The sequence below is a fragment of the Rhinolophus hipposideros genome (genome assembly GCF_964194185.1).
Source record: "Rhinolophus hipposideros genome assembly, contig: HAP1_SCAFFOLD_152, whole genome shotgun sequence".
Taxonomy (NCBI): domain Eukaryota; kingdom Metazoa; phylum Chordata; class Mammalia; order Chiroptera; family Rhinolophidae; genus Rhinolophus; species Rhinolophus hipposideros.
In genome coordinates, this window is record NW_027669060.1 from 106,285 (window position 1) to 130,576 (window position 24,292).

The window sequence follows — 24,292 nt, forward strand, 5'->3', positions numbered from 1 at the left end:
ATATTTTTAATATTCTGCTAGATTCAACATTTAGCCATCATCAAATATTTGAACATTGAATTTTCTTTCAGGAAATGTGAAAACTATCTTTCTGGATACTTACCTCTCTTTCTGATTTATCGTTTTCATACTGGCACATTCTTCCTTTCAAGTGATTCAATTTGCTGACTAACTCCTTAGGGCTCTCTTTCACCACTGGATCTTGTTTTTCACATTCAGCTTGACGCACTGTTCTAAGCCCCTGAAGCTGCTCTTCAATATTCATTCCTGACTTTTCATTATTGTCACTTTTGTGGAATGCATCATCCAGTTGCCTTCGAAGAAGCATGTTTCCACTCTGTAGGTCAGATCTTTCCTCCTTTAGGGATTCCAGCTTTCCAGTATACGGGTTCAATTTTTCTGGTTCCCTTTGATTCATGTGTTCAATTTCCTCCTCTTGACACTGAGTTTGGTTTAGGTCTTTCAGTACAGGTTCAGAAACCAATGTCCTTTCTCTGACATCATATCTTGCGTGAGGGAGCTCAGTGTCTAAGCTATTGGATTTACTTCCAGCTTTAGGAAGTTGCTGAGAATGAATCTCACTGTTTTCTTTTAGGTTACACATAGCAAACCCGATGTTGTCCACGAAATGCAAGCATTTATCTCTTAATTCCTGGAAAGAATTAATTGCTTACTAAACTCATGATGATGGTCGGATTCCGCTTCTGTTTTCAATCTTTCTTTGCTTTGTCTTTCATTCTCCAGTTGAGAGTTCAGCATTGTATTCTCAGCTGTTGGGACATTAAGCTGTCTGTTATATTCAAATACTGTTTCTGTTAGCGTTTCGTCATTCTGTTTTATTGTCTTTTGAAGACGGTCCTTCTTTTCTTTTACATTTGCAGTGTCCTCAAAGTATTTTTTTTCCATTTCCTGCTTCTGAGTTATGAGTGTGTCCCTTTGTAGTCTTAGTATGGCGATTTCATCCTGCAACACGTGATTTTCATGCAACATGTCTTTTGCTTTTTCGTAACTCTCAGAATCCTAAGTAAAACAAAGGAGACTTGTAGCTAGCACTCAATGAAATGACATATCATGATATCCTCTGAAATTAAAGAAGAACCTAAGTGTTTATATAATGAAAAGGTTGCAGTACGTGGATATCCCACTGTAAAAATACAATGCTGAATCCAAACCTCCAACTTTATACGAGCATAAATTCCCCAAAGTTAAAAAAATAATAATATAAGATGCTGAATCCATGAAAGTGAAAAAGAGAATTTTAAAATCATCAGAGAATTTTAAGAGTCTCAGAACTGGAAAGGCAGCAAACCCAGAAGGCATCAAATAGAATATTAAGAAGTATGACTACATTTTAAAATAGAGGTCACCGTGTGAATATACACCTATCCCACAGTAAGAGTATTCACTCTGCATACATTTGGACTGATTACATTTCCTAGAATTTTTTTCCCAAGAATACTCAAAAGATATTCTACTTTTCTAATATTTTCAGAGTCAGTTGTAAGATGAAATCTACTAATCACTGATAAATCTAGGCATTACGCTAAACACTTCTTTATACATCAATGAACTCTTCGTTATCACAATTTCAAATAGAATGATTACAAAGATGAGCAAGTTCAGGATTTTTTCCCAGGACTTTGGACTCTACAATAGGGTGCTTGCTGCTCTTCTAGTGTAAATATATAAATTCAAAAGAAGCCTTAGATTTCAAAAAAACTCAGGGTAAATAGGCTAAAAATTATAGAGCTCTTCTTAGAAAATAGAAAATTATTGTTAGAAAATATTTGCTGCTGCTTAAGTGTTGTTTCCTTTTCATAATGTTTAAAGGAGAAATAAATGAGAAATAGGGGAAAACACACTGACTTCTTTGAATAAAACACTCACCAATAAATTATCACTAAGTATGCATCATGGCATACAATTTTCTTCAAAAGTTCCTAGCACTGAAATAGGACTCTACTTGGAACAAATTGTTCCTTTTCTCAAAAGTAGGAGAATGAGATCTAAAAGATGGTCTCTGCACTGGCTATACTTCTACTCCTTACAATCAGCGGAAGTGAAAACTGACCTCTCTACTAATACAGCAAGGGGATGAAATCACTGCCTCAAATTGAAACTTCTGTTATTAGTAACAATAGTTTTGAGATTGTAGAAAGCTCATCGATCCCTGTAAAAAGTATTGAAAACCTCCCCTTTAGATGACACATTGGGAATGTCACTACTTGACTGTTGGACATAAAAGGATTTCAATCAAGAATATGATTTATTGCAATGGACCAAAAATGTCACTCTCCCTAAAATACACACACACACACACACACACACACACACACACACACACACACTTTTAAAATCCTCTACAATTCCCATATGTACAACATTGGTTTTTAAAATATGTACATACACACATATTTGAAAATGACTAAACAAAATACCTCAGAATTCATTTTCTTAAGATTTATTTCTGTCTCCTTTTGTTGTTGAAGGCAATTGGTCAGAACTGTGTCATGTAATATTTTGTTGTCCTGTTCTCGGGAAAGTGGCCTCTGAGTGTTGTTTTCCTCTTGTACAACCTAGAGAATCGAATATGAACAAAGAAAAATTAGAATATAACTAAAATTTAACTGTTAAAAATCTTAATCTACGTTTACTTACTCCCAAATTATCGGACTTTAATTAGAAAGTGAAAAATAACTTGCCTTAGTCTAAATTAGAAGAAAAACATGAATCCGCAAAACTAATTTTGTCACTGTTTGAACTAAACAATTGGTTATATGTTAAATCCACCCAAAAAATGAAACAGTAGATGATTTTTAATGTCACAGAGGCTTTCTCATTTAAAATAGTTCACCCCACCATGTCTTAAATAGTGAGCCCCTACAGTGAATTTAAGAATATCTTTTAAAGATTAATAACTGGAGAATAGGCAAACTTTAATTAGAAGCCCACATCATTAACATCAATCAGTAAGAGAAGTAAATTCCTAAATATTAATTCACATTATACACTATGAGTGTTACACATTGTGTTATACATTGATATAATTATCTGTTGCATCGAATTCTAACTTATTCAATACCCACTAGTAAGAGCAGACAAAAAATTAAATCATATTTACTGATTTCCTACACTGAAAGGAAAGATATTAGAAAGTTACTGTTTGTGTCCTAACAACCAAAGGTCCCATCCTGAGAAGATGTGATTCTCTTAAAAAGCAGTTGAGTTGAGTGCATGACCCCATTCTCTCCCTGAATGTAGACGCAGAGTCCATTACACAGAGGTCACAAGGAAGAATCCATCTCTAACCTTGGCCTTAGTGACCAGCCATACGGAACTGCACATTTTGAACCCCTGAAAATCATGACTCCTTTCACGTGAGCCTGAATCAGTGGCCATCATTTTTACATGGTTCATAATTTCAACTGTCTCATCATGTGATTCAGTATTTGATGTTACTTTCTTTTTTATTTAAGGGAGTTATAAAAATTAAAGGAGCAAACAACATTCAGGACTTTATTATTATTATTTTTGCCTCAATCCAAAGATAAAGTTGAGCTATGAATATCTATAGATTCTAACAACATTTTAAGTTTTGTAACTAGTTCAAATGTTATAAATATCATTCAGTTATGACCTTTTGACTCTAAAAGGCTAGCATGGAAGGTAATTTCAATTGGACTCTATTATATTATTAAAGCACAGAAAACCATATTATACTAGAAATTTAAAATTAAATTTCACATACATGTGTGTAGTTCTTTTCATTTCCATCAAGCCTCGCTTGTCCTTCCTCTGATGTCATTCCTAGGTGTTGTCCTGCTGACAAATCTATGTATTAGTTAAAACGAACTACTTAGAACAATTAGATAAAAGCTATAATCTTTATAAATACAGAAAATAACATCTTATCAACTGAGACTTCAAATTAAGCGTCATCTTTTCCTGAATATTTACTTTACTTAAGAAATACTTCTAATTAGCTAACACTTCTAATTAGCTAACAAACCATTTGGGAAATATGAGATGTCACAAAGTGAAAGGCATACAAACATGTCAAAAATTCATCCACAAATTCATTCAATGAACATCGATAGAAAAACAATCAGAAAAAAACCCTACAATTTAGAAATGCAGTACAAACACATCGAGTTGCACTATATACTCTGTTCTCTACCTCGTAATATACCTTTTGAACAACACCCTAAGATTCAACTGCAATGTCATTCATTGTTTCCAGAATGACTTACTTCTGATGCATTTATCAGTGTACACCCTTCCTTATATCTGAAATGTTTTCCTCTACTATTCTGAAAATTTCTTTTCACCTTTGAGGATTCAGCACTGGGGTTTAAGGAAGAAGACAGAGAAGAGGAGACAGACTGCGGACACAGCTGAGATTCCCATCACTGCTGGGAAAGTCAATTCTAAAATATATAAAGCCATAGAAAATCCAAGAAATATTTGATTGTTGGTTTCGGAAGGTGCTTTTTCATTTACAATACATACAGTTTTAACTGATACTTTTGAATTCAGAATATAAAACTAAAGCTAAGAAACTATGTTTTGTTTCACTAGGCAACCTTTAGATCTTTATGAAGTTTTCCCATCTGGTCCTAATGTTCTAAGTATAATTCTGCTGCCCACTCCCCAGAGTATGCTAAATACTAGTCTAAAGGAAATCACGCTTTCACCTCATTCTCTTTCTTATTTCCATATGTTATTGTGGTTCAGGAAGAATGCCAATGTCTTGCTAAAAGTCATTCTGTTTGGCTGTTAAGTTCCATAAACAGAGTAAACATGAAGTAGATTTTGCCACAAAATGACTATTGGAAAGTCAGAACTACGATCAACCTACATAGAGGTGGGCTAGAGTTGAACACTTTCTGTTTCTTTATTTCCTTCTTTGCTTTCTCTGTTTTCTGGTAGCTGTGATTCACTCAAGTCATGGAGCCTATAATTACATAACAGAAACACACCTACAATCTGAGTCTCTAGTTTATCTATTACGGTCATCTGTCCAAACTCTGTGGATGCTGACAGAGTTTTGCTCATGGAGTGTGATGCAAATGGCCTTTTATCACCAACTTTCCAATCCCTGCATCTTTGACCAGTTTCATGATTGGAGGTCAAAGAAGTAGAATCCCAATCTGAATTCTGGGATTAAGTTTTCATTTATCAGGATGTAAAAATAACACAAAGTTGACTATCTTGTAAAACTTCCTTTTTCAGAGAAGCAGTCACACGTCCTCTTTTCCCCCAAACACACTATTCCTTCAGAATACATTTTATTTTAGGTGTCCTACACTTGCCATTTACATAGGTAAGTTTAATTAACTATTGTCACGCAGCAATTTCTATTACATAATGTGTTTCCAATTAAATATTTCCTTCTTAATAGTTAAGATGGTGCAGGGTATGCTTTTTTTTGTTACTGTCAAAAGTTATGTGTAACCACTTAAGTTTAAATATGCATGACAAACATGGGTTTACAAAAACTTTTAATGAATCGTACTACTTCAAATAAGAAACTATTTATTATAAGAAAATGGTCTTTTCTAAATGCTCCAATATCTTCAGAATTCGTTTTTAAACCTTAGATAAATAGATATTCATATGACAAATTACAGTCCTGGGCGACCTTATTGTTTCCAAGGAAAAATGGGATCAAACTGGGTCCCCATGAGCTCCAAAGAGTACAGGGCACCATGAGACAGAAAACAAATACATAACAAAACATTTTCCTTTTGCTTTTTAAACACAATCTCAGCTTAAATCTATGAGACAAGTGAAAGAAAACCACAACAACTGTAGAAGTGAAGCTTTAAAGCCTCTTTTATCACTTCACATCCAGGAAGCCCGTACATCATTTAAAACGGTGGTTTCCAATGTCATGTGAGAATCCGTGAAGTCCCAAGGTCTGTCAGTCGAGGGGCCCGAAAAGGTCAAAGCTATTTTCACAGAAAGACTGAATGTCATTTGCCATTTTCACTCTCATTCTCTTCTAAGTGTACAGTAGAGTTTTCCACAGCCGTGATATCACAGCTCTGATGGTGACATCATAGCTCTATGGTTACTGGGTCGTAGCTCCAATGGCTCACGCAATGCATGACTGTGTGTGCTCGTATTTTAAATTGTTCAGTTTTTATTTCTAATATTGTAACTTTCTATGGAGACTACCGACTTAAAAATATTCTTTGGAATTCTCAATAATTTTTAATAGCATAAAAGCATCCCAAGGCACAAAAGCTTCAGAATGCCTTTTTTCAAAGATTGTGTCTACCAAATATTTATTATCATTAATTACTTCTCCCATTTTTAATAATCGAAGACACCATAGACGCACGTACACACATAGCCAGTGTCTGCTCAGCAGAACATCTGGTTGGCTTAAGACCATCAGTGTCACAACACTAAGAGGAAGTAAAGTTAAAACACAAATGACATGGTAGCAACTGAGGCTTACTTGGGTAAACGTCAAAATTCAAATGACCATTTGAAACGCTGGAAGTATCTTCCAGTTTGATTATTAACCTCTGAGAACCCCTATTAAGTACAGGGGTTCCAAACTGGGACATTTAGGATATCGAAACAAGAGGAGAAACATTTTAGTGAAGTCACCCTTTTAAAATCTTGTTTTCTTATTCCTGTCGATGTCTTTTTTCTCAAACATCGATACCAACAATGACATCACGTTGTTTATGTGAAATACTTCAATTAAATTTGTAACAAAGGAAAGTAAGTCTGAATAGAAGACTGTGAGCATGTCAAATGTCCTTGCGTACTCCTTCCCAAAATTAAATTGGTATTACACAGTGTACCTGGTCTGAAGGGTTGCACATCGTCCATTCCTACAGCTCTGTTAGGAACAGGATCTTCCACTTCAATGCTCGGCTGAAGGGGTTAGGAAACAAGATGATTAGTAATTAATGGACACTTCACACCATCTCTAGTTAATAATTCAGGATGAAAATGTTAAAGTTATTACCTCCAAGAAAAGGATTTTTTGAAAAATATGTGTTTAAGCATATATTAGGTTCGTGCAAACGTAATTGCAGATTTGCAATTTTTTTTAACCTTTTAAACCTCAATTACTTTCACAACAACCTAATACTTTGATAAGTGTACTTGATATAACTGTTAAATATTTCTAATGACATTTGTTTTTTAGTGTTAAAACAAGATACTTGCTTGACATGGTAAGAACCCTTGGTGTATGTCCAGTTGAGTTTAGACAGAACATTTTAGAACCTACTTCATCTATGTCAACAAGAGCTAGGAAAAACCGAACTCTTATTTGACAAAAAATTTGATAGAAAAACATGATTGAACCAAGTGGCAAAGAGATAAGAAAAACTTTTCATTAAATTGTGTTTCAATAAATGATAGGGAAAATGTTATATATAGTTATGCAACTTTTCAAAAAAGTATAATAATTTCTAATCAGGGAAAAATAAGAACATTTATTTATTATAGTCATCTGAAATGTACCAGACACTTACTATGCACATTTTATTTCTTTTCCACCCAAAACAACAAATATGAAAACAGTTTGATGATGGTTACTCCACTTCCTGCTTGGTGGCCATTCCAAGACATTAGAATGAAATGATGAACAGATGTGATCCATTGTTGTCTCTGCCCAGCAGGTTTTGCTCCTAGATCTTCACATGACTGGCTCCTTCTCATGCTTCACTTGGCCGTTTTTGTCACCCTCAGAAAGATCTTTCCTGACCACCGAAACTGCACTCCCACTCCTATTCCAACTACAACCGTGCCCCCCCCATGACAATATTCTCTAACCCAGCATTCTCCATTCTCTTTAAATGACCCAGATATAGTGACTTACAATGGACTGTTCATTTGTTTTTCTGCTCCTACAGCTACAGCTGAACCCCTGAACTTCCCCATTCAGTGTCTAACTGCCCAGCACAAAGCTGGTATCTAACTAGAAATTTACTCAAGGTGAAACACTGAGCTCGCACCAACAGAGCCTCAAGTACCGAAACACTACACATCTACAGGGTATCGCCTATCACAGTCTCCTGAAGTTTAGCATCCCCCAGATTGGAAATCCACATGCCCCTTCTAACTTTTCCACTCTATTCTTGACACTACTGCCATTTGATTGTCCTTCAGGTTTACAGAAAGTGTCCTCACCATTTAGTAAGTCACTACGGCCCACTGTGATCATTGATTTTATATTTCTATAGCTCCCTTTACACTTCGCAAAGTGTTTTCACATTTGTTACCACATTAGTTCATTCCACATACTGAAAGGTAGGCATAAGTACCATTACGACAAATGAGGTCACTGACATCCGACAGGTTAAAAAGAAGTTTCCCCAAGATCCCACAGCTAGTAAGTGACCGATCCAGGATTCTAGTGTGTTCTTATCGTCAAACACAGTGCCTACACCAGTAGGCTGCAGTTGCCTATATCAGAAGATCACACCTTTCTTATATCTTTCAACAGCTGTCATCTCACATTGGCTCATCATTACATTGTACTTCTAGTACTACGAGTACGGTCGCCATCAAGTTACTCAATGCTTGCTATTTTAACTGAACACGACAGTTGTTACATATTAAAGCAGCACTCAGCCAAATTGTTGTTAGTGTAATCCAACATATTATTAGTATTCACCAGGCTTTTCCTACTGTAGAAAATGTCCTTGCGGACCTATTTGACAATACAAATATAATGATACTTTGATATCCCAGACATTATGTTTCCTAGTTCCAAGTTACAAACAAACCCTACTATCCAAATTCTTTCTGAATTTCATTAGGATATTTACACATCCACAAAAACCACAAAGTCATGCATTTGGGCATAGTTCGAACTGGAATAACTTTAATTTTTAGGTAAAGTTAACTTCACAACCCAAACCGATTCCTTATGACTTGGAAGCCTACATGTTTTATACTATTCCCAAGATTCTGTAGCTATTGAGTTACCCATCCAGGATTCCATTCTGTTCTTTCCTCAAACACAGTGTCTAGACCAGTAGGCTGCAGTTGCCTGTATCAGAAGATCACACCTTTCTTATCTCTTTCCACAGCTGTCACCTCGCATCAGCTCATCATTACTTTGTACTTCTATTACTACAAGTATGGTTGCCATCAAGACACTCAATGCATGCTATTTTAACTGAACAAGACAGTTGTCCTGTATTAAAACAGCGCTCAGCTGATTACTGTTGGTATAATCCTACGTATTATTACTATTCACTATGGTCTTTTTTCATTGGAACGGTTTCTTGCAGATCTATTCGACATTACAAATATAATAATACTTTGATGTCCCAGGCATTATCTTTTCAAGTTCCAAATTATTAAAAAAAAACACCCTACAATCCAATTTCTTTCTTTCTGACTCATTAGGACATTTGCACATCTACAAAAACCACAGAGTCATGCATTTGGGCATAGGTTGACCGGGAATAATTCTTTAGCTTTTAGGTGAACTTAACTTCACAACCCAAACTGATTCCTTATGACTTGGAAGCCTTAGTGTTTTATGCTTTTCCACACTGACTTCCTTAAGTGACACTTGCAAGTTAGCAGAATTGTACTACGCTGTCTTATTATATTACGCACATAGCTAGTTTATTCATTATAGGATAAACCATAAAAAATGATTTGTATGAGGAAATGCAGAGGCGAGAAAGTAAAGTCAAAGCATACCTTTTTCATTTTAACATCACTCAATGGTGATATTTAAAATAGTAATGATAATAATAATAGTGTAAGACAGTACCTCAGAATCCCAAGGTGATTCTTCATCTTCATCTTGTCCTAATCCTAATGATGACTTTATAACTATAAAATGTAGTCACAGGTACATTAATGTGAACATATATTACTATGCATTTTAAGTACACATTCAGTCGTGCTTATTTCCATAAAAGTAATAGCAGAAAAGAATTCAGGGGAACGAAGCATTTGCAAGAAGAAGCAGCTGTTAGTAGTGGGGATACTTTTGCCCAAAAGATAGGAAAAAATGCTTAAAAGAAATGAATATCACATTTGGATCGACACATGTTAGATTTCTTTATAGCAGAGCTTAAGCTAGAAAGAATTCATAGATAGTCACTAAATTACCACTTATATTATTCTGGTGTGCTCCATCAACACAAGTCAAATTACCATTGTTTGCTTGGTCTTGTGGAGCACTTTCAATAATATCCACACGATTTTCTCTTTTTCGAATTGCTGGCTTGGTTGCTTCTTTCTATTAAAAAAAGAAAGAAAAAAGAAAAGAAAAACCCAACTTCAGAAAACATCCTATTCATTTACTCATTGACTCACTCACTCAGTCCATCCGTAGGTAAGACAAGAAAACTTTACTGTAGCCGTCATAGGCACAGACCCAGGGGAAGATGGAAATAGAAATGAAACATTTTGTCCTACATTCTAGTAGGAGTAGAGATATAATACATGAAAAATAACAACAGAAAAGTACCGCTCTCCACTTCGACACCTGAAGTGAATAAAGTATAGTAAGGGCACAAAAGAGACGACAATCCGTTGTATCAGGGAAGCTCAGCAGATACTGCAAAGATAGGGCTGCATCTTGAAAGTTATACAAGGTGCTGAGGGAAGGCATGAAGGGGATTCCAGAAGGGCAGCAGGAGCAAAAGCCTGAGGTGTGAAACAACATGTTGTAAGTGAGGGCAGCAAAGGAATGAGGTAAGCCTGGAACTCTGAGAATGGGATGGAGAGACAACTGCAGAATCAGAACCAAATCAAAGAAGGCACATGTCATGCTAGCAGATGAATTCTACCCTCACGTAATGGGGAGTCACTCAGGAAGCAGAGGTGTTGCATCATCACAATTCTAGTTTACAACAGCCACTCGGGCTGCAATTTATGATATTGAGGACTTCCGTTTCTTTCTAGGATCCTATCCATCAGCCTGTCTTGTGTCACAGCATAGCCTCTCCCCGGTGCCTCCAAACCCACAAAGGCAGCTGCCAACAATAGGTCACTTTGTAGCTTCCCCTAGGTGGCTCCCGGTTGGGCACAAGCAGCAGCTGACTTGGGCCTGCCCCACAGCCCCTCCCAAGAGGCCCCAAATCCAACACACCTGGGGATCAGTTTCAGCAACACCAGAACATCACCAAAATAGCTCCATAATGACACGCCCAAGCCATGGACTGAGCAGACACCGGAGCCCTGCTACAGCCGATCTCACTCTGTGGGGTCAGCCCACACACAAAGGTTCATCTACTGTAGTCACAGCCAGTCGTCCTGAGGGTCAATTCCACACCCAGATGTGCCAACAGCAATAAGGCTCAAGTACAACAGGAGGGCACACACCACCCACACGAGCTTCTGGAGCACCCGGCTCAGGTGACCGGGGAGACTGTACCACTGGGCCCCACACGACACCTGGTATGTAAGGCAATACTGTCAAGACGAGGAGAATTAGCAGATCTACAGAATACAGAGAAACAAACACAGAGAGGCAGTGAAAAAAGAAGAGAGAAAGAAACATTTCTCTAATGAAAGAACAGGATAAAACTCTAGAAAAAGAGGTAAACCAAACGGAGACAAGCAATATACCAGATACAGAGTTCAAAATACTGGTTATAGGGATGCTAGATGAAATTAGGGGAAGAATAGACAAAGTAAGTAAAACTTCAACGGAGAGACAGCAAACATAAAAAGGACATAGAAATCGTTTAAAAAAAGTCTGAAATGAAAAATACAATATCTGAAATGAATAATTTATAGATGGAATCAGCACCACATTTGGTGAAGCAGAGGTTCAATAGTGATTTGGTAGACAAGGTAGCACAAACACCCAATCAGAACAGAAAAAAAATGAATATAAATAAAAAAAAAATAAAACAGAAAGTGCTTTAAGGGATGTCTGGGACAATATCAGGTGTAACAACATCCGTAAGGCTATCTAAAGGAGAAGAGAGAGAGAGAGCAGGAATTGAAAACCTATTGGAATACACAATGATGGAAACCTTTCCTAACCTGGAGAAGGAGATAGACACACAAGCGTAGGAAACACAAAGAGTTCCAAACAAAATGAACCCAAACAGGTCCACACCAAAACATATCATAATTAAAATTCCAAAGGGTTAGGACATGGAGAGAATATTAAAACCATCAAGAGAAAAGTAGTTAGTCACGTACAATGGAGATCTCATAAGACTGTCAGGTGATCTCTCAAGAGAAAATTTGCAGGTCAGAAGAGATTGGCAAGAAATATTGAAAGTGATGAAAAGCAATAATCTACAACCAAGATTACTATTACTGCATCCGGCCAGGCTCTCATTTCGAATCAAAGGAGAGGTAAAGACTTGCCAGAGAAAAAGATGATGGCATCAGCACCAACAAACCAGTATCAAGAAATGTGAAACGAGGACTTGAAAAAAGAAGTAGAAGTAGAAAGAGAAAGAGGAGGAGGAGGAGGAGGAGGAGGAGGAGGAGGAGGAGGAGGAGGAGGAGAAATATGAATAATAAAATGGCAATAATTACATACGTATAAAAATTACTTTAAATGTAAATAGGTTAAATGTTTCAGTCAAGACATAAGGTGGCAGAATGGATAGGACTACAAGAGCCATATATATGACATCAAACTCAAAAATTTTTGCACAGTAATAGAAACCATCAACAAAATGAAAACACGACCAGATGAATGGGAGAAGATATCCAAAACACATAAGGAACTCATAAAACGTAACACCAAAAGACAATGCAATTACAAAATGAGAAGAGTACTTGAATAGACTTTTCTCCAAAGAGGTCACACTGATAGCCAAGAGACATACGAAAACATGCTCAGTGCCACTAATCATCAGAGCGATGCAAATTAAAAGCACAATGAGCTACCACCTCACACCTGTCAGAATGGCCGTCATCAATAAATCAACAAACAACCAATGTTGATGAGGATGTGAAGGGAAGCCCCGTGCACTGTTGGTGGGACTGCAAATCTGACCAGACACAATGGAAAACAATATGGAAGCTCCTCAAAAATTTGAAAACAGAACTACCAGGTGGCATAGCAATCCCACTTCTGGGTTTTTCTCCGCAGAAATCCCAAACACTGATTTGAAACATGTATGCATCTGTATGGTTCTATTTACATAATTTACAATACTCCAGATAAAGAAATAACTGAAGTATCCATCGTAGTGGATAAAGAAGAAGTGGTACATATACACAACAACATACTACTTGGCTGTAAACAAAGAACAAAATCTTACCATTTGCGACAATGTGCGTGGACCTAGAGGGTATTATTCGAAGTGAAAAAAGTCAGATAGAGAAAGGCATACACCACATGATTTCACCTATTGGTGATATGTAAAAAAAAATAAATGAACATAGAAAAAAGAAACAAACTCATAGGTGCAGAGAACTAACTGATCGTTGCTCAGAGGGAAGAGTATTGGGGAACAAACTGAAAAGGTTAAAGGGTTAAGAAGTACAAATTGGCAGTTATAAAATAGTCATGTAGATGTCAAGTACAGCACAAAGATATAGTAAATAACACTGTAATAACTAAGTATGGTGTCAGGTATACCACACTAATCAGGGTACCACTTTACACATTATAGAAATGCCTAACCACTATGCTGTACACCTGAGGCTGACATCATTGAATGTCAACTGTAACAGAAATGAAAAATTTTACATTTAAACTAAAAACTTTCTGAAATTTAATATTTTATTATGTAGTTTTTAAGAATCACTGCTTTTCACCAGAGTAAAGAAAGGATCCTGTCTTTTGCAGACACGGCTCCTTTCTTTACTTTGGTCAATGCATCATGGTCAATGGGCATAAAATCTCACGGACATGTTTTTATAGGGAGCAGCTAAGAGCATCATCAGCTTTGGAGCCAAGTGGATTTTGCATCAAACCCTCAAACTTCTCCCTGGCTACTGCAAGACATGCTGCCTACATTGCCTTGGACTCCATTTCCTTATCTCTGAACATGAGGATTCCCTTTCTTGACAAGGCTATTCTGAGGATTAAATCAGATCATGCTTGTTACAGAATAGGTACAGAACAAGTGTTGATTTGACTATGGAGTATTTCAGCATATCAGTTAAATGAAAATCTGTGTCGCTCTTGCTTATACGGGCGCAGGGGCCCACACATCAAAAACCATGTAATCAAACACGCCATTAAAACACTAAACTTGAAAAAAAAAAGAATCTCTGCTTTTCAAATTGGTTATTATTTTATACAAAACATATACTCTTCAATTAGATAAAGACATTTAAAATATTCACAATGCAATGATGTAGAACATAGTGGAATCCCTTTGTAATATGGGTTTTGAGATAGACAACATGATTTCTAAACTTTCAAAACTTCTACTATTATTTTAAGTCTAAATGATGAACCTGGTATACCGGAAACTAATATAAAATAATATGGAATGTCCACGGGATGTAAGTGAAAAAATAATGGAGAAAACACTCCCTCCTAACAAGTATACCCTACCAACATACAAAGCGTAAAAAAATAAAACTATATGTCATATGCTATATAGTTTTAAAACTGAAAGGTATCAGGAAGAATTCATGACTGTTACAATGAGTACCTGATCCATTAAAGATTTCATTTCGGGATGAGTATGATAAAAGTCAGGCTGGTATAACGTAAAAGTCACATTAAGAATCCTTACCTTTAACCAAATTGCATATCTCCGTCACTGTGGGAAAACTCCCTATAGAATTTTACTATCACTATACATTTCCCAGACCCTTCTTTTTTCAGCTCCCAACTTCGATACTTACTAAAATTAAAAGAACAACAACAAAACAACGAAGCATCAAATGGTCATATGTTATAAAATGGTTCACCTTGACCAATTTTCCATAACAAACATAAAACAATGATAGGTGGAGCACTACTAAATTTTACAACTCGGCGCTACACAAAACTATATTAAGAGCACAACAGTTAATTTCACACAGGAGCCTTTTACCTTGGTACCAACATCGAAGAGTCCATCGTCTGACGTAGACCATGAATCATCACTGCCAGGTTTCCAGGAAAGACTTCCGGGGAAAGATACACAACAGACACAAGTGAGTTCATTTCTTTACAAAGGCAGCAACAACAACAACAAAAAGAGTACAATTCAGCTATCTGCATATGAAATGAAGTTTCTTGATATGATTAAAATTTAGATGATGTTCTAGAAAAGCTATCAGTTATCTATTGCTGCCTCCACCACTCCCAACTCGTGCAATATTTAATGAAGAGACACTCTAAGTTTCCATAACAAAGAATGACAGCAAACATGTTGGCAACACCTGAGAGTACCTTGTTTTCACCAAAAGTCCTGAAGGCTGAATTGAAAACGCAATTAATAGCTGATAATAGGAACCTGAACTGGGACAAAAGCAATGACCTAAATCAAGGTAGAACGATACACTGAGCCTTCTCCACGGTCTGTCCCTGGTTCAAAGATTAATCTGTGTGGGTCAAAAACGGCAGTCTTGCTTCTTTAACATAGAAAGCAGTTACTAAACTTACCCCATTCCTTGTTTTCACTCAAAAACACTACAGTGAGGTCCCTGAAATGCATGAAATGTTTGCAACTTACATGTACAAAAGTCAAAGAACAAATATGTACGTTGTTAGCCTCCCCACTCCCAGATCACTTGTCCGCAAAGCTTCCTGGCAATCTCCAACCTTGAAAACTTCAGCCTACGAAGGCATAGACTCCTGAAACAAGGTTGGGCTCAAATGACCCACAGTAGGAGTTCTCTATTTCCCTGTTCCTGGAAAACAAGCTAAATGGAGCCTCAGTCATCCACTCCCAACACAGGCATGTTACCACCTATCCAACTCCATTACTGGTTTCACAATCAGTCCTCCCTCTGCCCAACCCTCCATCTCCATGGGAAGGACATCAGCGCGTTGGGCAAAGAGGTAGAGGTGACGAGAAACCTGCCGTGGGCCATAGATCTATGTAGTTCAGCAATCTCCAGTGCCTTTGGACTCAAGGGGACCCCCTCTGTAATTTCGGGTGCAGGTGGATGATACCACATTCCTACTTGCTATAAAGAGAATGTTTCCAGAGGCTCAAAGGTTTAATATGTTTTCATACAAACCTTAAATTTTGCTGGTTCCTCCAATTCAACAAACAAAACAGCAGCAACCTGTTCAGGCAGGACGCCCTTGAGCCCCTTATTTTAATCTGCTTTTTTAGACAACTACCAACATCCTGTGTCCTTCCTTCCTGTAATTTCTCTTTACCTTGTCATACCCTCCCATTCTGATCTCTTTTCCCTCATCTGATCCCTAATCTCTGCTCTAAGAGCCTTATTCCTATCCCAACCTGTGTTGTTCCTCTTGAAATGTAGATTCCCCTGCTAATTCCATTCTTAGCCTCTTCCATTGCATTCACTAGAGCTTTCCATAATTAAAACACTCACCCAAAGGATGATAAAGAAGGAAGTGTACTGGGCTTAGAAACCTACACTTAATCTCATTTCATCACTCACTGTACTCAAAGAAGTCACTTCAATCTCTTACAGTTCAAACTCCTCATGTGATCAACCACTTGACCAAAACATTAATGGCAGCATGAAGTACTAGGGGGTGTTTTGAATAATTAATTGATAACATTCCTTCAACACCTGGAATTCTATGTACCTTTGATTCTGTCAAGAAAAATGGAGAATACTTAGCTGGCAGAAGTGGAAAAAAATAACACAACAACAGCAACAAAACTACCCCGAGTAAAGCAGAGAAAAAGGTAAAATATCAAGAAAAGTCATGGAAGAAGGAAGAAAGACTCTGGAAAAAGAGAAAAAACTTCCTAGAACAAGGTAAAGGTATTAGCCAGAAGGAAAACACAGTCTGAGGAGTCAGTAAGTAGAGAAGTCAATTAGAAATATCCTCTCAATTTGTGCTGAATTAGCACAACAGTCTATACAGAGATGATCTTCACTTACAGAACGACGATTCGTCCCAAGAAGGGTACATCGCATTATACCTGAAAACATTTATCTGATTAGGTCTTGCTTATGTACAACCTGTGGTTCTGTGGCCACAGCGAACTGACATATGCCCTCAACACTGATGGTGAAAACAAGGTTCTCGTGACTGCTGCAATTGTCAAGTACATTAAGACAAAAGCTTGGGCTAACTGGGCTTGATAGGAAACTTCTAAATCAGCATTAAGGCATCACTAAACGGGACTCTCTGAGGCCACCTGACGTGCACCTGAATCTTGAATCCAGACCTGTCCAGGCACTTCTCAGTACAGGCTGAGGGACAAGAGAACGGACTTGGGAAGCCAAGCAGGCTGAAGGTCACATCACGGGTCAGCCACTTGGTAACTATGGAACCAAGTGTCAATTAATCCACCTCCTGGAACCACACTCCTCTAATGAATAAAAACGGCCGAACAGCACAGCTACTTTGCAAATCTACTGTGCCGACGACCTGGGATAACCAATGTTAGGCACATAGTATAGGGTCTAGCCCAGAGCAGAACACTCATTAAAGCTTACTGGCTTCTCTCCGCAGTCTCTTAGTTAACATGCAATTTTAGAAATCCATAAAATCCTACCTGCTTGCAGGGTCGCATTGAGAACACTCATCCACTGTTAAAAGAAAAAAAATTCAAATACATTGTAAATACACAATAGAAAAACACAGAACTTTGAAAGCGTCAGATTCAAGTGATGTAAAAATATTTGTTTGGGAACACCCCTGAAGACTATAGTAGAGTGAATGTTACTGATACAACTGGTGGGCAATTAATACATGAAGAACTTTTACTTCCTCTGCTGTATATCTGTGTGTGTGTGTGTGTGTATATTTATATTTATATATTTATATACATACACATATACACAGATATATATATATATATATATACAGATATATACATATGTACCTATATATGTGTGCATGTATGCATATATACTCCCCAGGGTACGTGAAATACTAGTCTAAATGGATTCACCCTTTCTCCTTATTCCCTTTCTTATTTCCTTATGTTACTCTGATTGAGGAAGAATGCCAATGTCTTGCTAAAACTTATTCCATTTGGCTGTGAGTTGCGTAAACATAAAGCAGATTTTGCTACAAAATGACTATAGGAAATTCATAACTACGATCAACCTACACAGAGGTGGGCTAGGGTTGAACTCTTTCTGTTTTTTTTATTTCCTTCTTTGCTTTCTCTGTTTTCTTGTAGCTGTGATTCACACAATTCATGGAGGGAAGAATTATGTAAGAGGAACACACCTACAACCTGCGTCTTTCGTTTGTCTATTACGGGCATCTGTCCAAACTCTGTGGGTGCTGACAGAGGTCTCATTGAGTGTGTGGCAAATGGCCTTTTATCACCAAATTTCGAATCCCCGGATATTTGACAAGTTCCATGATTGAAAGTCAAAGAAGTAGAATCCCAGCTGGAAAAATCTGAAAATAAAATTTTCGTTTATGAGGAGGTAAAAATAACACAAAGTTGACCATATTGTAAAACTTCCTTCTTCAGAGAAGCAGTCCCACGTCCTCCTTTCTCCCAAACACTCTACTCCTTCAGAGCTCATTTTATTTTAGGTGTCCTATACTTGCCATTCACGTAAGTTAAGTTGAATTAACTATTGTCACTCAGCAATTTCTGTTATATAATGTGGTTCCAATTAAAGCTTTTCTTCTTATTACTTAACATGGTGCTGTGTGTGACATTTTTTGTCATTATCAAAAGTTATGTCTAACCGCTTAACTTAATTTTAAATATGTGTGACAAACATGGATTTAAAAAACTTTCATTGAATGGTACAATTCCAAATAAGAAACTACTTATTACAAGAAAATGGTCTTTTCTAAATGCCCCAATATCTTCAGAATTCATTTTTAAGCCTTAGATAAACAGATATTCACATGACAAATTACAGTCCTGGGCGACCTTATTGTTTACAAGGAAAAATGGGATCAAACGAGGTCCCCATGAGCTCCAAAGAGTACAGGGTACCATGAGACAGAAAATGAATATATAACAAAACTATTTTCCTTTTGTTTTTTAAACAATATTCTCAGCTTATAACTTTTTAAGACAAGTGAAAGAAAAACACAATTGTAGAAGTGAAGCTTTAAATCCTCTTTTATCACTTCACATCCAGGAAGCCCGTAAATCATTTAAAACGGTGGTTTCCAATGTCATGCGAGAATCCGTGAAGTCCCAAGGTCTGTCAGTCGAGGGGCCCGAAAAGGTCAAAGCTATTTTCACAGAAAGACTGAATGTCATTTGCCATTTTCACTCTCATTCTCTTCTAAGTGTACAGTAGAGCTTTCCACAGCCGTGATATCACAGCTCTGATGGTGACATCATAGCTCTATGGTTACTGGGTCGTAGCTCCAATGGCTCACGGAATGCATGACTGTGTGTGCTCCTATTTTAAATTGTTCAGTTTTTATTTCTAATATTGTAACTATCTATGGAGACTACCGACTTAAAAATATTCTTTGGAATTCTCAATAATTTTTAATAGCATAAAAGCATCCCAAGGCACAAAAGCTTCAGAATTGTTATTTTCAAAGATTGTGTCTACCAAATATTCATTACCATTAATTACTTCTCCCATTTTTAATAATCGAAGACACCATAGGCGCACGTACACACATAGCCAGTGTCTGCTCAGCAGAACATCTGGTTTTAAGACCATCAGTGTTACAACACTAAGAGGAAGTAAAGTTAAAAAGAATTGTCATGGTAGCAACTGGAGATTACTTGGGTAAATGTTAAAATTCAAATGACCATTTGAAATCGCTGGAAAAATCTTCCAGTGTGATCATTGGTAACCCGTATTAAGTACAGGGATTCCAAACTGGGACATTTAGGGTATCGAACAAACGGAGAACTATCTTAGTGAAGTCACCGTTTTAAAATCTCATTTTCTTATTCCTGTGAATACCTTTTCATCAAACACCGATACTAACAATGACATCACGTTATTTATGTCAAATCCTTCCATTAAATTTGTAACAAAAAAAAGGAATGAGGAAGAGAAGACTGCAAGCATGTCACATGTCCTTGCGTACTCCTTCCCAAAATTAAATTGGTATTACAAAGTGTACCTGGTCTGAAGGGTTGCACATCGTCCATTCCTATAGGTTTGTACGGAACAGGATCTTCCACTTCAATGCTCGGCTGAAGGGGTTAGGAAACAAGATGATTAGTAACTAATGGACACTTCATGCAATCTCTAGTTAACAATTCAGGATAACAATATTAATGTTATAATCTCCAAGAAAAGGACTTTTTGAAAAATATGTATTTAAGCAAATATTAGTTTGGTACAAATGATACTGCAGTTTGTGCAATTTTTTTTAAACGTTGTAAACCGCAATTACTCTTGCACCGAACTAATACCTTGAAAAGTGTATTTCCTATAACTTGAAATATTTCTAATGATACATTCTTTTTGTTTGTTTGTTTTTTTAGTGTTAAAACAAGATACTTGCTTGACATGGTAAGAAACCTTGGTGTATGTCCTGTTGAGTGTAAACAGAACATTTTAGAACCTACTTCATCTAGGTCAACAAGAGCTTGGAAAAACCAAACTCTTATTTGATAAAAATTTTGATAGGAAAAATGATTAAATAGAATGACAAAGTTGTAAGAAAAGCTTTTTGTTAAATTATATTTAAATAAACAATAGGAAAAACATTATATATAGTTATGCAACTTTTCAAAAAAGTTTAATAAATTCTAATCAGGAAAAGATAAGAACATTTATTTACTAACCATCTCAAATATACCGGGCATCTGCCATGCACAGTTTATTTCTTTTCCACACAAACAACAAATATAAAAATGGTTTGATGCTGGTTAGCCCTCTTCCTGCTTCCTGACCATTCCAAGACACTAGAATAAAATGATGAACCCACACGATCCATTGCTGTCCCTGCCCAGCAGGTTTCGCTCCTAGACCTTCAAATGACTGGCTCCTTCTCATGCTTCACGTGGCAGTATCCCACACAGACATTTACTTCAGGTCAAAACACTGAGCTCGCACCAACAGAGCCTCAAGTACCGAAACACTACACATCAACAGGGTATCGCCTATCACAGTCTCCTGAAGTTTAGCATCCCCCAGATTAGAAATCCACATGCCCCTTCTAACTTTTCCACTCTATTCTTGACACTACTGCCATTTGATTGTCCTTCAGGTTTACAAAAAGTGTCCCCACCATTTGGTAAGTCACTACCGCCCACTGTGATCATTGATTTTACATTTCTATAGCTCCCTTTACACTTCGCAAAGTGTTTTCACATTTGTTACCACATTAGTTCATTTCACACCCTGAAAGGTAGGCATAAGTACCTTTATGATGAATGAGGTCACTGACATCCAACAGATTAAAAAGAAGTTTCCCCCAGATCCCACAGCTAGTAAGTGACCTATCCAGGGTTCTAGTGTGTTCTTATCTTCAAACACAGTGTCTACACCAGTAGGCTGCAGTTGCCTATATCAGAAGATCACACTCCTCCTCTCTCTTTTCACAGCTGTCATCTCACATTGGCTCATCATTACTTTGTACTTCTATTACTACAAGCATGGTTGCCATCAAGATACTCAATGCATGCTATTTTAACTGAACAGGGCAGTTGTTGTGTATTAAAGCAGCACTCGGCCGATTGTTGTTAGTATGATCCTACATAGTATTACTATTAACAATGCTCTTCCTTCCCTGGAAAAGTTCCTTGCAGATCTATTGGAGAATACAAATACAATAATACTTGCATGTATCAGGCATTATCTTTTCAAGTTCCAAGGTATAAAAAACCCTAAATTCCAAATTCTTTCTTTCTGAATCTCATTAGGACATTTACACAACCATAAAAACCACAGAATCATGCATTTGGACATACTTCAAGCTGGAATAATGCTTTAGCTTTTAGGTGAACTTAACTTCAGAACCCAACTGATTCCTTATGACTTGGAAGCCTTCTTGTTTTATACTATTCTACACCGACCGCCTTAAGTGAACCTTGCAAGTTAGCAGAATTGTACTACGCTGTCTCATTATATTAAGCACATATGTATTTTATTAATTATAGGCTAAACCATAAGAAAATAATTTAGGTGGGGAAATGCAGAGGTGAGAAAGTATAGTCAAAGCATACCTTTTACGTTTTAACATCACTGAATGGTGATATTTAAAATAATAATGATAAAAAATGACAGTACCTCAGAATCCCAACATGATTTCACAGCTCCTTTTCCGAATCTTAATGCTGATATTTTAACTATAAAATGTAGTCACAGAACATTAATATGAACATATATCACTACGAATTTTAAATACACATTCAAAAATATTTCCATAAAAGTAATAGCAGAAAAGAATTTCGGGGGGCCGAAGCATTTGCAAGAAGAAGCAGTTGTTAGTAGTGGGGATACTTTTGCAAAAAAGATAGGAAGAAATGCTAATAAGAAATGAAAATCACAGTTGGATCTACACGTGTTAGATTTGTGTATAGCAGCACTTAAGCTAGAAAGAATTCATAGATAGTCACTAAATTATCACTTGTATTATTTTGGTATGCTCCATCAACACAAGTCAAGATATCAGTTTTTGTTTGCTCTTGTGGAGCACTTTCAATAATATCCACACCATTTTCTCTTTTTCCAGTTGCCGGCTTGGTTGCTTCTTTCTATTAAAAAAAAGAAAAGAAAAACCCAACTTCAGCAAACATCATATTCATTTACTCGTTCACTCGCTCACTCAGTCCTTCTGTCAGTAAGACAACAAACCACTATCGTAGCCATCGAATCATAGGCATAGACCCAGGGGAAGCTGGAAATAGAAATGAAAGATTTTGTACTATATTCTAGTAGGGGTCGATATATTACAATTCGTGAAAACAATCAGAAAGGAAAGTACCACTCTCCAGTTCTACACCTCAGATGAAGAAATTAGAGTACAGGCACAAAAGAAACAACAATCAGTTGTACCAGATGCTGCAAAAATAGGGCTGCATCTTGAAAGACATACGAGGTACTGAGGGAAACCATGAAGGAGAGTCCAGAAAGGGCAGCGGGCGCAAAAGCCTGCGTATAAAATAACATATTGTAGGTGAGGGCAGAAGAAGAATGGGGTTAGCCTGGAACTCTGAGAATGGGATGGAGAGACAACTGCAGAATCAGAACCAAATCAAAGAAGGCACATGTCATGCTAGCAGATGAATTCTACACTCACGTCATGGGGAGTCACTCAGGAAGCAGAGGTGTTGCATCATCACAATTCTAGTTTACAACAGCCACTCGGGCTGCAATTTATGATATTGAGGACTTCCGTTTCTTTCTAGGATCCTATCCATCAGCCTGTCTTGCTTCACAACATAGCGCCTCGCAGGTGCCTACAAACTCACAAACGCAGCTATCCATAGCAGGTCACTTTGTAGCTTCCCCTAGGTGGCTCCCGGTTGGGCACAAGCAGCAGCTGACCTGGGCCTGCCCCACAGCCCCTCCCAAGAGGCCCCAAATCCAACACACCTTGGACCAGCTTCAAGTGACACCAGAACATCACCAAATTAGCTTCACAAATGACACGCCCAAGCCATGGACTGAGCAGACACCGGAGCCCTGCTACAGCCGATCTCACTCTGTGGGGTCAGCCCACACACAAAGGTTCATCTACTGTAGTCACAGCCAGTCGTCCTGAGGGTCAATTCCACACCCAGATGTGCCAACAGCAATAAGGCTCAAGTACAACAGGAGGGCACACACCACCCACACGAGCTTCTGGAGCACCCGGCTCAGGTGACCGGGGAGACTGTACCACTGGGCCCCATGCGACATCTGGTATGTAAGGCAATACTGTCAAGATGAGGAGAATTAGCAATCTACAGAATACAGAGAAACAACAATAAAGATACAGTGAAAAAAGAAGACAGAAAGAAACATTTCTCTAACGAAAGACCAGGAAAAAACTCTAGAGAAAGAACTAAACACAAGAACTAATGGACACAAGCTATCTACCAGACACAGAGTTCAAAATACTACTTCTAAGGACGCTCAGTGAACTTTGGGGAAAAATAGATAAACGTTGTAACACTTCAACCGAGACAGCAAACATAAAAAATGGACATGGAAATCATTAACAAAACTCAACTATGAAAAATACAACATCTGAAATGAGTAATTAATAGATGGAATCGGCACCAGATTTGGTTGAGGCAGACGTTCAAATCAGTGATTTGGAAGACAAGATAGCAGAAAACACACAATCAGAACAGAAGAAAAAGATATGAAAAATGATTATGAGTAAAAA

At 37.4% G+C, this 24,292-nt stretch overlaps 3 protein-coding genes across 3 annotated transcripts in view; all 3 read right to left on the reverse strand.

Annotated features, from left to right (window-relative positions):
* The window catches only part of LOC308495702 (ankyrin repeat domain-containing protein 26-like), a 49,939-nt gene extending 48,975 nt beyond the window's left edge, over positions 1-964 (reverse strand). The window contains exon 1 of the mRNA XM_081080694.1: positions 104-964. Coding sequence (XP_080936820.1) covers positions 104-604 — 501 coding nt within the window. The 5' untranslated portion in view covers positions 605-964. The remainder of the gene's footprint in view (positions 1-103) is intronic.
* LOC308495704 (uncharacterized protein) lies at positions 594-21,392 on the reverse strand. Its single transcript, XM_081080696.1, has 10 exons — positions 20,090-21,392; positions 18,254-18,430; positions 17,571-17,604; positions 14,970-15,042; positions 10,153-10,237; positions 9,764-9,825; positions 6,822-6,894; positions 3,749-3,819; positions 2,439-2,576; positions 594-1,020 (listed from the first exon to the last, which is right to left on the reverse strand). The coding sequence occupies exons 1-10, from the start codon at positions 20,115-20,117 to the stop codon at positions 646-648; spliced, it is 1,116 nt and encodes a 371-aa protein (XP_080936822.1). The 5' UTR covers positions 20,118-21,392; the 3' UTR covers positions 594-645.
* Positions 20,635-24,292, reverse strand: part of LOC308495703 (uncharacterized protein) — a 45,210-nt gene continuing 41,552 nt past the window's right edge. The window contains exon 9 of the mRNA XM_081080695.1: positions 20,635-22,673. Within this exon, the coding sequence (XP_080936821.1) occupies positions 22,506-22,673 (168 nt within the window). The 3' untranslated portion in view covers positions 20,635-22,505. The remainder of the gene's footprint in view (positions 22,674-24,292) is intronic.